Raw genomic sequence first — 14,352 nt, forward strand, 5'->3', positions numbered from 1 at the left:
AAAAAAACAGATGGTGGTCAACTTCACCTCAGGTTTAAACCGGCGGACCCTGCTTTGACTAACGTGGCTGACCTGACCTGACCAGGGTTAACCCAGCCTGAAGCAAGCGGCCAGTAGCACCATGATTGAGATAGTCTGCCACGTGCCGCGCGTACTGTACGAGTCTACGGGGCACGGAGCTGTACTCCTACTCTACTTGAGCAGCTCCATTCTCGCCGCCTCCTCTGCTCTGCTACTCCCAGCAGCTCCACCTTTCCTTCCCACCCCCGCTCAAGCCGACCTGCCTGCAATCACGGAGGACAGGAGAAAAACACAAAGAGACAACACCGCGCCGCTCCAGCTCCAGCCCCCGAGGCAGCTCACCGGCGGCCATCGTCCGCCCCCTCCCCCTCCCCCGCCCATTCCCGCGCCGCCCCGCCCGCTCGCCGCCGCCTGCTGATGCTACCCGGCTCCGCCGTGGCGACACCGGCTCGCAGCTAGATCTGGCCCGCAGGAGGCTCCCGGGCGGCATGGGGCGGCTCGCGGGCCTGCGCTGGCTCCTCGTCCTCGCGTGGGCGGCGGCGGGGGCGCTGGCCGCGGAGGAGGATGGCAAGGCGGCCGTCGTGGCGCCGGGGCCGCGCCGGCACGCGTACGCGGCGATGATGTACATGGGCACGCCCCGCGACTACGAGTTCTACGTGGCCACGCGCGTCATGATGCGCTCGCTGCGCGGCTTCGGCGCCGACGCCGACCGCGTGGTGATCGCCTCGCTCGACGTCCCGCCGAGCTGGGTCCAGGCGCTGTAAGCCCTCCCCCACTCCCCCCCTTGTCGTATTTCTGCCTTGGATCGTTGGGCGGTGCCAAAAATTTCACCCCCCTGTTGACTATCGAGTAGATATTCGATGCCTAGTTTGGTTGCTTGTGAGTGTTTCTTTTTCTTCAACCTCCGGTTGCTTCGCTGGTTGACTTCGCGCTTGGTTCGTTGCTAGTTGCGTATTTATAGCTACATCTATGCTCTGTCAGTAGCAACTTGGGTAGTTCCATGCCGTATTTTGATTCGACCCCCTTCGTCTGCTGTTTTGCGTCTGAACTTTGGTTGGTCAGTGGAACGCCTTCGTTGCTGCCCAACGCCGATTGATGATTATCTGATTATTTCGCAGCAAAGATTAGTGATTATTGTTTGACTTGATGTTACAGTGTATGGATATATTCATCTGTTTCCTTCTTCTTCTTTGGTTCAAACTTGATTTTCTTCCTGTACAACTCTCTGAACATATCGGGTATCCGGTCTGAAAGGTGGCGCTCTGCCGTTGCTGAAATATGTAAAGTTCTTGCAATTTCATCTTGCATTTCTGTGAACAGTTTTGGCGCGCGGATCCTTTTCGCATTGTCCTGTTGGTTACTGTTTCTTCCCGTACTTCGGGATGCACAGACGATACATATGTTACATGCTTGCTTCTTGGAAATGGTCTTCTCTAATGGTTACTGTCGTTGAGTCGGTTGCTCTCGTATGCTTCTTGGAAATGGTCGTCTCTAATGGCACAAAGTCATTGGAGTTTGTTAAGAATACCACCTCATCTGCGTTTTGAAATATTTGTTGATAAATTGCGAGACCCGAGCTGCGAATTTCCACCCACCAATTTGCACACATTTTACCTACCTTATTGTTAACCAGTATTTCTTCACTGTAGAACATTTCGTGTTCGACCACTGATTTGTGTTTCTGTTGGATATTTGCTGAAAGCCGCAAGATTTGACCAGTCAACTTATAGAGTACTTATAGAGTACTTGTTAGGTGATTAACTGACTGTGACCGCATATAGCTGTAAAAGGTAATTTCAGATGGGCATATATGTCGTGCTGTTTAAGTGACCACATCTGGATGTCAGACTAGGTTGATTTATCTCTGTTATGGCTTGTTAGTTGGACCTACGAGATTATGGTTTCAGAACATCCTAGCTTTGTTTTGTGGTTTTGCAAGTTTTCTCTGTATCTTGGTGGCCAAAACTTTCTCCCCTGTTCCAGAGAATGTCAGCCTGTGAATTATTTTCGAATTTGGGCATTTTCACAAGTGGGCTTTAATATATGGACTAATGCATTCAAAACTTCAAGCTGTATTATGAGAAGTTGAGAGTTGTTTCGGGTTTAGAAGCTTACTACATCTGATCCAAAATGTAGGTCCTTATAGCATTTTACCAGTCAAACATTTAAGAATTAGTGCATTCAAGACATCAAACAGTACTAGATTTATCATGAAATATACCTTTATAATATATAGTTTTCATGATGTGAGACAACGTATTCGCATGGAAATCTACGGTTGAAGTACCTACCACCTTGAAGACTATGTCGATGTCCTAAAGACTTACATTTTGGATCACTAGAGATAGTTACTATCGAGCTGTGTATTCAACAGTATTTTTTATATGAGAACTATAACCGATCATGAACGGAAAATAGTGGCAGTATAGAGGAAACTAAGGCGATCAGGTTGCAATAAAAATGGAGCCGGGCGGGGTCACTCTCTAGTTGTGTGACAACAGTTATTATGGCAGTGCGTGAAGCATTATGCTTTTTATTTTATCTTTTAATGTAACATTCTTGTGATGCCTCATGCTACTGCTAGAATTCACATGTATTCTGAAGCAAATCATGCAGCATACATTAATTACTGTTAAATATGCTTAATCTGGAATGTACCTTTTTTTGGCATGCAGAGTCTTGATTCTGTTATTTATTTATGAATCTCCAACTGTTCCTGTAGGAAAGATGATGGTGTGAAGGTGGTCTCTGTGGATAATTTGAAGAACCCATACGAAAAACAAGATAACTTCAACTCACGATTCAAGTTGACCTTAAATAAGCTGTATGCTTGGAGCTTAGTTTCCTATGACCGAGTTGTTATGCTAGACTCTGACAACATGTTTCTCCAGAACACTGATGAATTATTTCAGTGTGGCCACTTCTGTGCAGTCTTCATCAACCCTTGCATCTTCCATACAGGCCTCTTTGTACTGAAGGTAGGATTACTTAATCAGCACACATCTCCTTTCTTCTGTAAACATTATTATCCTTTTGCAGATCTAAGACTAAAGTTGTGTTATTGCTTTGTTATTTGCAATGGTTATGAATGGAACTTTTGAGATCATTTTTGGATGCTTTGTTTGTTGTTCAGTATTTCGTTTTACGAGTGATCTAGCTGTCATTTGATGCTTCGTACTAGTTTATTTACTGTGTTGGGTTAAAAATAGATCTTTGTGGTTTTGTTGTCAACTTGTTTAGTACAGATTGTTTGTTTATCTAAATGTATTTTTTGACATAAATGTATTTATCTAAGATGCGTGATGCATAAGTTTTAGAAATACTCCATCCGTTCCAAAATAGATGACCCAACTTTGTACTAAAGTTAGTACAAAGTTGAGTCATCTATTTTGGAATGGAGGGAGTATGTATTGTGCGGACTAACTTATGTAGAAAATTTGAACCCATCTTTGTGCTGTAGAAGGACTGGTCATGGTTCTAAAACATTGAAACCCCTTTGTTATGCGCCAAAATAATTATTGTTGACATTCTCACAGTTTTTAATCAACCATTTTTCTTTCCGTTTTTTTACGAAAAGCACGACTATTCTTATGATCTCTTTCTTTTGTTTCTAGCCTTCTATGGATGTTTTTAAGAACATGCTACATGAGCTAGCTGTTGGGCGTGAAAACCCAGATGGTGCAGATCAGGGCTTCCTTGCTAGCTATTTCCCAGACTTGCTTGATCAGCCAATGTTCCATCCACCAGTTAATGGCACCAAGCTTGATGGAAATTATCGCCTTCCTCTAGGCTATCAGATGGATGCATCTTATTATTGTGAGTATGACTACCGGCCGGTATATCATTATTCCATATGCATTTTCTTGGCTAAGACTAATGAACTACACTTCTTTCAGATTTGAAGCTCCGCTGGAGTATCCCGTGTGGACCTAATAGTGTGGTTACATTTCCAAGTGCTCCATGGATGAAGCCATGGTACTGGTGGTCTTGGCCAGTTTTACCTCTGGGACTTTCTTGGCATGAACAACGTCGTGAAAACCTAGGGTGGGTGGTTTCTCTTGAAACTTTGTCATCCATATCTCTATTACATTCTCAAACTCTGATACTAACCTTGCATGCCAGATAAGAAAAGGCTGTTTTGTCAAATGATAAGTAGCACTCATTGTGTACTGATGTGATTGATCACATGTCTTTCTGGAATCGCCATCTGTCTCTTCTTTAGAATAAGAGCTGTATTAGAATAAAACTGCACAACACAGCGTGCTATGATGCTTTTTTATCGTTTAGGATAGATTCCATAAAGTAGGGGTGGTTAAGAACTTGTGATGCCCTAAAAAATTCGCATGGGTGAAGGAGCATCATTAATTGCTATGTAGAATAATTCAGAAACGCATCATCAGTTACATTTTCTGACAATGTTTGAACTTGGTGCAAAACAGGTATTCATCAGAGATACCGATGGCATTATTCCAGGCTCTACTGTACATTGGAGTCATCGCGGTGAACCGGCTAGCACGGCCCAGTTTGTCGAAGCTCTGCTACAACAGAAGAATGGAGAAAAGCACCATGTTCTTACTCACCACGCTCAGAGTAGTGGCAGCATGGTCCATACTTGCAGCCTACACCATTCCCTTCTTCCTCGTCCCACGGACCGTCCATCCGCTGCTAGGCTGGCCACTATACCTGCTCGGCTCTTTCTCCCTCTCTTTGATCGTCATCAACTTCTTCCTCCTCCACCCCCTTGCCGTCCTCACGACATGGTTCGGGATCATCGGCACGCTCTTTGTGATGGCATGCCCATGGTACATGAACGGCGTCGTCAGGGCGTTGGCGGTGTTCGCGTACGCGTTCTTCTGCGCGCCGGTGGTCTGGGCGTCCTTGGTCAAGATAATGAGCTCCTTGCAGGTCCTGATCGAGAGGGACGCCTTCAGGCTGGGGGAGCCTAACCAGACGGCCGAGTTCACCAAGCTTTACTGAGGTGGGGGCAGGACAGATACGTATATGGTGACTTGTAGTGTCGTTCGATTTGATCAGCTAATCCCAGTTCATGTTGGCAATTCTGATGGCCATTTCAGCTGTACAAGTATAACCGCCGAACTTGGGAACTACAGTTGTTGAACCTCTGTAACACGAACTGGAACCATTGGAACCCATGATGATTGTCCTCTTGGACGTGTAGATGATATATATATGGTGCCGAGGAAAAGGGGAAATTGATGCTTGTCCGCATGTGTTGGTCCTGGTTCTGCTGGGGAACATACTCCTACTAGAGTAAATGCTTTTTTGGTTTCTTGATTTGCTGTTGTCGAGGAAAAATGGCCAACACATTCCTAGCTTTCCTCTAATTGATCTGATCTCTTCAGCTCTACTATTACGAGAAATGCCCAAATCTTTTGTCACTATTGCTGTACATGATTTTGCCTCTCCATATGTCCTGGACGCCTGAATGTTTTTTTTCGTTTTTATTATTACCTCCTCCCGAATTACTTGTCTTAGATTTGTCCCCAATTACTTGTCAGTCTTGTCTTAGATTTGTCCCAAACTACTTGTCAGTAATTTGGGACGGAGGGAGTACATTTTAGATGCGTCTCCAATAGCATGCAGGTTGTTATTGTGATTTTGCAATACTTTCGAACTAATAATGTGCAGAGCAAATGATCAAAGTCAGAATTGTTGCCTCGTGGTCGATAAGAACGTGTTCTGTGTGCTGTGTGATCACTTACAATATTGCACATGCTGCGGGCAATCTGACTTCTTTTTGGCGGGTCGCGTGAGGACCTATCTTGAGAAGATTGATCAGATCAATTTTTCTTGTCGAGACAACTAGCCACGCCTGACGCATGATATATTGATTAACAATCTAATTTGGCTGTCATTAAAGAGATAAGAGTGCAGATCATGCTCACTAATATTATACTGCTTCCTTCATCCCACGGTATAAGATCGCACTACAGAATACGTAGAAAACATAATTTGAAAAAGTCTCGCGTAGATCAGGCCGGCGGTTGTCCTTCTGCTGGCATCTGCACAAGGCGGTGCCTTGTCGTCTCAGCCTCTTGCAGAGAGCTACAAAACGGAGCAAACGGAAGCGGTTGTTGCCCACTGGGCACTACCACCTCCGAGAATGAACGGGCGGGGGCGGCTGCTGCTCTGCCTCTTCCTCTCGGCCGCGCTGACGCCGCCGCGGCAGCTCGCCGTCGCCGGAGCGGCCTCCGGTTCCAGTTCCAAGGTGGTGACCAGCCTCCCGGGGTTCCAGGGCCGCCTCCCCTTCCACCTCGAGACCGGGTACCCATTTCTCGCCTTCTTCTTCAGCTTAATGTTGGTTTCTCCACGCACCAAGGCGGATCACCTTGATCGACTCCATTAATTGGCTTCTCGACTTAAGGTACGTGGAGGTGGACGAGGAGAACGGCACGGAGCTGTTCTACTACTTCGTGGAGTCCGAGGCCGGCGCGGAGAAGGCCCCTTTCCTCCTCTGGCTCACCGGCGGCGACCGCTGCACCGTACTCAGTGGCCTCGCCTTGGAGATCGGTACACCTTGCTTACATTCTCAAGCGTGGGCTCGCCAATGCCATTGCTCTTTGACATCATATTATTCCATACATGTTAATGGCGGCAACTGCAGGTCCATTCCAGTTCGTCGCAGAGCCCTACAACGGCACCATACCGCGCCTGCAAATCAACCCCTACTCATGGACCAAGGTCGGTGTCGGTCCAGTTTCTGCACGCTACTTGCTTACTTATGCGAGGCCGGTTCATCCCTGTCCTGTCTTGACAGTGTCCATCTTCATGCAGGTGGCAAATATCCTTTTCGTCGATACACCGGTTGGGGCAGGATTTTCCTTCTCAAGAAGGCCCCAAGGCTACGATGTGGGGGAAGTATCTACCTCGTTGCAGCTCCATGAACTCCTCATCAAGGTATACTAAGTAGTTAGTAGAGTAGCTGCTCTGATCCACTAATTAGTCTAGTTCGATTTAGTTCTTTTTTTGTGGAGGGCTTGGGTACTAATTAGTTTAATCCACGTGACAATGTGTAGTTTTTCATTGACCGTCCTGAGTTCCTCGCAAATCCTCTCTACATCGGGGGAGACTCTCGTGCTGGACAACTTGTGCCATTTATCGCTCAAAAGATCTCAGAAGGTACGTAGGTATTTAGATTCTCAAATGTATAATTGACTAAATTTCAACCTCGATTTTCAATTAAGCTCACCTAGTTCAACACTTCAACTATATGTCCATGATTTGTATTCTGCAGGCATCGAAGCTGGAAGGAGCCCCATCCTTAATCTCAAGGTAACCATCATAATTTTGGCCAAAGAGTTTGCATATGCATCGACATATCGCATATCATAATTACGTTAATTTCCTCGCTCCCAGGGCTATCTGGTAGGCAACCCGGGTACCGGCGAAAACATTGATATTAGCTCTAGAGTGCCGTATGCTCATGGACTTGGTATAATATCAGATCAGTTATATGAGGTAATTATAAACGCATCCACATCCGTTTATTCCAATATATCTGCACCCACCAAAATTTTCTGCACTGCAAATGATATGCATGTTACTCTGTCTCTCATTTTTTCTTCTGTAGACAATATTGGAGCATTGCCAAGGAGAAGACTACATGAATCCTAGAAATACACTGTGCGCTCAATCTCTAGGCACTTTCGACAATGTAAGGACGAGATATCCTACAAATACTTTCAAGCTGCAATTCAAATTACTTGACTGAAGGTTATGTACTGTATGCAATTCAAATTGCAGCTCCTCTCCGAAGTTATGGCCGCCCAAATTTTGTTGGACAACTGCGTTTATGCATCTCCTAGACCAGGCACTGAGACGGGGAAGTCAGCTGGTGCTGCTCGGAAGATCCTAAGCGAGGAAGCAGTAATCGTACCGGGGAAACGAGTAAAACACCCGCCACCTCGTGTGCCACTGGGCTGCATTGTAAGTCAGCATAGTAGAGCCACATACCTCTAACCATTGAAGTATATGTTTCCATTGCTTGAGTTGACTTGATCCTGCATACGCCATGCATGGGTGCAGAGCTACACGGCTTACCTGTCGTATTTCTGGGCAAACGACCCGCTCACCCGAGACGCCCTGGGGATCAAGGACGGCACCGTGGACGAGTGGGTGAGGTGCCACGACGGCGACCTGCCGTACGCCGTGGACATCGGGAGCAGCATCAAGTACCACCGGAATGTCACCGTCAACGGTTACCGTGCGCTGGTGTACAGGTAATAGGTTGCTACTGAAACTGGGATATTTGATCAGCTGAAAGCCGGAACCGGACTGAGTTTTTTGATTGGTGTCGGCAGCGGCGACCACGACGCGATTGTGCCGCACCTGGGGACGCAGGCGTGGGTGAGGTCGCTCGGCTTCCCCGTCGTCGACGACTGGAGGGCATGGCATCTCGACGGCCAGTCTGCCGGGTTCGTCCTCGTTCCATTTCGATTGCCTTGCCTGCTCTGTTTTCCTCACTCGCTAACAGCGATGCCTCTGCTTGATTTATTCTTCACGGGTCTGCAGATTCACCGTAGCTTACTCCAACAACATGACATTCGCGACCGTAAAGGTAGGGACATTTGCTGACCGCGTATGTGCCGCGCGTGGTTATTGGTGGATTACCAGTTTTGATTTGTTGTTGCGGGTTGGTTTTGCAGGGAGCCGGGCACACGGCGCCCCAGTACGAGCCCGAGAGGTGCTACGCCATGTTCAACCGTTGGATACTGGACCAGCCGCTCTAGTCCACCTGTATGTAACATCATCTAGCAGGTCTAGGATGTATATGTTCGTGTACACAGACTACCTTATTTGGTGAAGTTTGTTTGGATATATGTGGATCAGGTTTCCTGTATGGGCTTTATTAATTTATAAAGCTGGGCGGTTGCCTTTTTTCTACAAAAAATAGCTATTGAGGTTTAGAAGTTGGCTGGATGTTGATTTGCAAAGTCAAATGCAATACCTTGAGAGGCATGTTACATGGAATTCCCGCGGGAGAGGGCTCAGGTGTTCACGGGTGGAAATTTCCTAAATCAAGAATGTTATCATTATGAAAACTATGTATGTGCAGCTATTTTGAGTTGGTTTGCACATACTAGATGACCCGCCGCGCCCTTCACGCAAAAAAAAAAAAAAAACAACTCGCGGACGAGAGAAGTGAAGCGAACTCTTGGAATGACCGTCATGAGAACCTGTAACGAGGATGTATACCTGCCAACACCCATGACTAGTGGCGGTATCAGGCTTAGCAGCCCGGGCTGCGGCAAGGGGTGTGAGCCTCGTTTGCTACGTTAGAGCAACTCCAACCGAACGACCCATTTTATCCGTTTAGATCATCTGGACAAAAAAATTGGCCTAACAAAACGACCTAAACGAACAAAGCGTTCGCCTGCTGTTCGCTTGTTGTCCGTCCCGACCTAAATTAAATCCAAATTTGAGTCACAAATGGCTCTGCGACGAACAAAAGCAGACGCTCACGTCGCTCGCTCTCGTCCGCTCCAGCCCTCTCGTGTCCGGCCTGGACCCACCTATCAGCGACCCCGCACTGCCTCCACAACCGCCCCCACGAGGCCACCGGCGCAGGCCGCCGCGGCGCTCACCGGAGGCGCCATCGGCGCAGGTCGCTGCGGCGCTCACCGGCGAGGCCACCGACGCAAGCCACTGAGCCGAGCAGAGCAGCGGGGAGATCTCGCGGAACGGCAAGCGGGCGACAGGGGATCTCCGGCACTCCTCCTTTCTGCGTCCTCGGCGACGCTCTTGGGACCTAGCCGGCCTAGAGCACGACGGGATGCCGGGCCGCGGCCGCGTGCGGGCCGCCGGAGCAGTCCGGCGGCGACGGCGGCGCGGAGCCATGGCGCGGGAGGGAGGAGGGGCAGCCGTGGCGTTCGCAGCGGCGGAAGGAGCACCTCCACGACCTCGCCCACCTCGCCGGAGAAGTCGAGCGGGAGCAGTCCTTCCGGCGGCAGACGTCGCGAGAGGGCCCTGGCCATTTTCTGTCAGCCCTCGTCAACGGAGCACGGCAGCCCTCGACAGCGGAGCACGGCAGCAAGCAGCGAGCAGCTCGGGCGAGAGCGCAGCGGAGCACAACAGCAAGCAGTGGCCGGCTCGGGCCGGCGCGCAGCGGAGCACAACAGCAAGCGGCGGGCGGCTCGGCATGCAGCAAGCAGCGGGCGTCTACTAGAGCAGCAGCAAAACAACAGCAAACACAGCAGCGAGCAGGGCAGCACGGAGTGTTGCGCGTTGGGTGCATTCAGTATCCGGGCTTGTCCGCTGCACATCCGTTAGGCGGATAGATTGACCCAAATAGACAAAAAACAGACAAAATTCGTGTCCGTTTGGGTCACTGCGTTAGAGTTGCTCTTAGAGCATCTACACTTATGGCCCCAACAGCCCCCCTCTCCCCCCCCCCTCGGACGACTTTTTTAGCGCCGATGCCGAACACACACACACACCCCGTCACGCCCCGAAAACGCCGAAATCTGCCGGCTCGGCCTGTTTTTGGCCCGGCAATCCCAGATCGAACCCAGCGCACTGAGGGGGGGGGGGGCTGGGGGCTCCGGCAGAAGGGGAAAATGCGTCTGGGAATAAATCTGACTTGCCGTGTCATCTTGCACAACATGATCATTGAGAGCGAGCACGAAGAGCCAGTGTTTCACACTGAACCATATTACAGGCAGGGTCCTCTTTCCCAAGTTGATCACCACCCAGAGCCGACCCTGTGTTTCGGGAGGCCCTAGGCGAACTCGACGACATGGGCCCTCTAAGTCCTAAGACCATATATATATATATATATATATGTATGTGTTTGCATGATACATATATATATATATATATATATATATAACTTCATTTGCATAATACTAAAAGTAAACTTTCAACCACACATCTTTAGTTTGAAATTTAACTACAATAGTTGTTGGACAATGCAAAATAAAACAAACACGACATGATTACCTCAAATAGGAAACAAATTTATTTGCTCCTCTATATACTTTCACAATCTTCATTTACCTTAACATCTGAATTTTCATGCTCGAGACTAGTTCCTTGCCTATGTTCTTCACTGACATCAACAATACTTGAAGATGTAAAATACTTTGTCAAAGAACCCTTTAGTGGTTGAATTTTCAGATGTATTTTTTTCTTTTTTCAGCACCCGACAAATGTTTCTTAGGCAACATGGCATGCTAATGTCCTAATATTACGAAGCAAAGAGTAGACAACGAATTAGAAATTTATAGATCGGATGATAAGAACCCTAGACATGTACACAGAATGACAAAAAATTAGGAAGGTTGAATACATACTATGAAAGATTGAATTAGAAAATTATACATCAAAAATTATATACTTCATGGGATGAATCATTGATGAATAATTTAATATACGTACTAAAGAAACTACTAAAATTGGGGGTGGACGAATGGATCAGGAATATTCGAACATGGATATTGGGTACGGACCTACGTTCGCATACATATGTATTGCCGTATTGCTGGAAGGCCGAGTTATCGGATTGCTGCGTGCCGCGGCGGCAACGAGCGGCTGAGGCACCGAGCGAGGAACGACAGAGCGACGGGTTGATGAGACGACGAAGAAGAACCGACCAACGACGAATGGGAAAAGTCAGATTTTTTTTTTGAGAAGAAAGGAAAAGCTAGACATTCCGATTGATTTGTTTCACACGTACGCGTGCATCGAGCAGCTGTGACTTGCGTGCGCGACGCTTCGCTACGCATTACCAGGTGATCCGATGGGCCGAGCCCATCTTGTTTTCTTCCTCTCATAATTTTTCCCTTGTCTATTTTTTTGCTGAGATATACTATATGGATACTACATCATGGGCCCCCCTCCGGCCTGGGCCCTAGGCCGTCGCCCCTCTGCCCATGCTCAGGGCCGGCCCTGCTTACAGGTGTACTCAGTGTACACCCTACGAACTTGTACTTTTCTTACTGCAACCATTGCTCGTACAAGGCGATGGTGTCCTTCACCGTGTGATTCTCGTTGTGTACAACACATGCAACTCGATGGTATCATGAGCAGTGATCTTGTGGTGTTGCGTGGTCTATCCGTGGTCGTCCATGTCAACAAGGAGGGCTGTGGCGATGGTACTCTCTCTATCCGTGGTGTTCATTAGTAGAATGTTGCAGGCAATGGGGGTTGGGGGATGTGCGTAGGGGTGAGTTCAAATGAGTGAGAAGCCTCGGAGAGTTTGAGTTTAATGCAAACGGGTTCAGTTACATATCCGTCGATTGGAATTAGAACCGCAGTGAAGAAGGTGTTCTTTTCCCACGTTTGTTTACGAATCACCATCAGAAAAAGTGAAAGATGGGAGACGCCTTCGAGCGGCTGGAGGAGGCATACAAGAGTTGGCTTCTAACGTGAGTGGGGATGAGAGCAGTTATACCATGGTTTTCTAGCATAGTATGCCCGGACCTTCCTCCATCAGTCTGAGTATGATGTAAGCGGGTTTAGTTATGTTTTCATCGATTGGAATTGGAACTGCCACAAAGAGGTTTTTCGTTTCATGCGTTTGTTTGTCAAACACTTCCAGGAAAAAATGGAAGATGGGAGACAACTTCAAGAGGTTGGAAGAGCTAGACGAAGCGAGTGGCTTCAAAAATGGTTGGGGTGCGAGGGGCTAGGCCATCTTTCTCTAGCGTCGTCTACCCGGATCTCCTTTTGTCTACTCAGCTGGTCGACACTCATTGGGCTACCATGCCACCTGGCGTCGTCTCGAGCGCTTGGGTGCATCTGTGGGGCTATGAGTGTTTTAGAGACGGGGAATAATCCCAAATGCCGAACACAGAAGTCAAAAAGTTAGGTAAATTATATCAAGCACATTTTATGATAATATCTAAACATGATCGGAGTCTCTTGTTGAGCGTCGATCTAGATAATGTTGTTTGTATTACGTAGAGGCGGACATGTTATAGAGAGCAATATTAGAATGTGTATTGCTCGGAAATTATTTAGCTGCATGAGTTGCAAGGAAATGTGGAGTTAAATATTTTGCAAATGAAGTCATGTGATAATCTTGGTTATTTTTCACAAAATCTTTACCAAACTCTTCATTCCAGAAACAATTTAATAGAATTGGTATGAGATGACTTTGTTATTTGCAAGGTTCAGGGGGAGTGTCCTCCTGAACGATAAACTGTTGAGATCTCAGGATCATTCATATTGCATTCTTTTCCTTTATGAACTTTTCTATATGGTTTCTCATAGAAGGGTTATAATGAGACAATAGTAATACAAGCATCGGGATCAGACAATTTTCTATTTATTTTCCCATTGGGTTTTTGTGAGGAGTTTTTCATGGCATATTATGTATGTTTTCTCATATTTTTTCACAGGGTTTTTGGAGTTTTTCAAGAATGACGAAGGTACATGGACAAGCGTAGATTAGGGGGAGTATTGAGATTTAATTAGCACACACTAATTAAGAGATAGTCGACACTTATAACCGACATGCGGTTTCCCTGTGAGGCGGGCACGCACCCCCCTATTCTCTAGGGAACCGACGCATCACTTCGTTGCTTCCCTACGAAACGTCGTGCCTATGCTATGCATCCTCTCATGGGTATATATTTGTACTCCATCATTATCAATGAAAAAGCTTCTTACTGATCATTCGAACTGTTTCACCACAATAATTATGTTCATTTCGTAGCTTCAAACTATCTAGTAGGCAACCCGACGACAAGTGAAAGCCTTGATGAAAGCTCTAAAGTGTCATATGCTCATGAATTCGGCATTATACCATGTCAATTATATGAGGCAATTAAACACATGTAGATCCATTATGCCCATATATCTGCATGGACCAGAAATTTCAGCACTTGGAGTGGTATGCGTGTTATTCTCTCTTTCTGGCCTTCAACTAGTTTGGGTGGCAATTTAATAATAGATTATTATGTTTGTAGTCATGTAATCTTATTATCTTCAGGTGATGCCTTTTTCTTTCTTTCTGCATGTTAAACCAATGCATTACATTTATTTGGATACTTTAATTATTATGGATGTATGCCTCACAAATGATGCAACAGTCGAGCAAACTGTGTGTCTTTTGTGGTCAAGATGAAAGTATCGATCATATGTTTTTACATTGCTCGATTGCTAGGCTTATCTAGAGTTTGTTAAAATGTGCCTTTGATCTTAATTCAATTATGTTAATTTGCGTGACTGCTTTGGAAGGTAGCTTAGAGGCTTCTCGAAGGATAACAGAAAATTGATTTTGGTTGGCATTGTTGCGATATTTTGGACTATTTTGAGATCGATGTATAAATGATATAATTTTTGAAAGAAAAATAATCAATGATCCTA

General features: G+C 46.7%; 2 protein-coding genes across 2 annotated transcripts; both read left to right on the forward strand.

Annotated features, from left to right (window-relative positions):
- Positions 1–211: 211 nt before the first annotated feature.
- Positions 212–5,250, forward strand: LOC125539407 (putative glucuronosyltransferase PGSIP8). The gene is made up of 5 exons (XM_048702850.1): positions 212–781; positions 2,744–2,999; positions 3,636–3,837; positions 3,918–4,065; positions 4,461–5,250. Exons 1-5 carry the CDS (start codon positions 510–512, stop codon positions 4,996–4,998), a joined length of 1,416 nt encoding a protein of 471 aa, XP_048558807.1. The 5' UTR covers positions 212–509; the 3' UTR covers positions 4,999–5,250.
- Positions 5,251–6,023: 773 nt separating this feature from the next.
- LOC125539406 (serine carboxypeptidase-like 18) lies at positions 6,024–9,000 on the forward strand. The gene is made up of 13 exons (XM_048702849.1): positions 6,024–6,306; positions 6,407–6,552; positions 6,647–6,723; positions 6,817–6,939; positions 7,059–7,161; positions 7,277–7,314; positions 7,399–7,500; positions 7,613–7,696; positions 7,786–7,968; positions 8,068–8,261; positions 8,343–8,456; positions 8,554–8,599; positions 8,688–9,000. Exons 1-13 carry the CDS (start codon positions 6,146–6,148, stop codon positions 8,769–8,771), a joined length of 1,455 nt encoding a protein of 484 aa, XP_048558806.1. The 5' UTR covers positions 6,024–6,145; the 3' UTR covers positions 8,772–9,000.
- Positions 9,001–14,352: the final 5,352 nt, after the last annotated feature.

Source organism: Triticum urartu, chromosome 2 (genome assembly GCF_003073215.2).
Source record: "Triticum urartu cultivar G1812 chromosome 2, Tu2.1, whole genome shotgun sequence".
In the NCBI taxonomy this organism is placed as follows: Eukaryota; Viridiplantae; Streptophyta; class Magnoliopsida; order Poales; family Poaceae; genus Triticum; species Triticum urartu.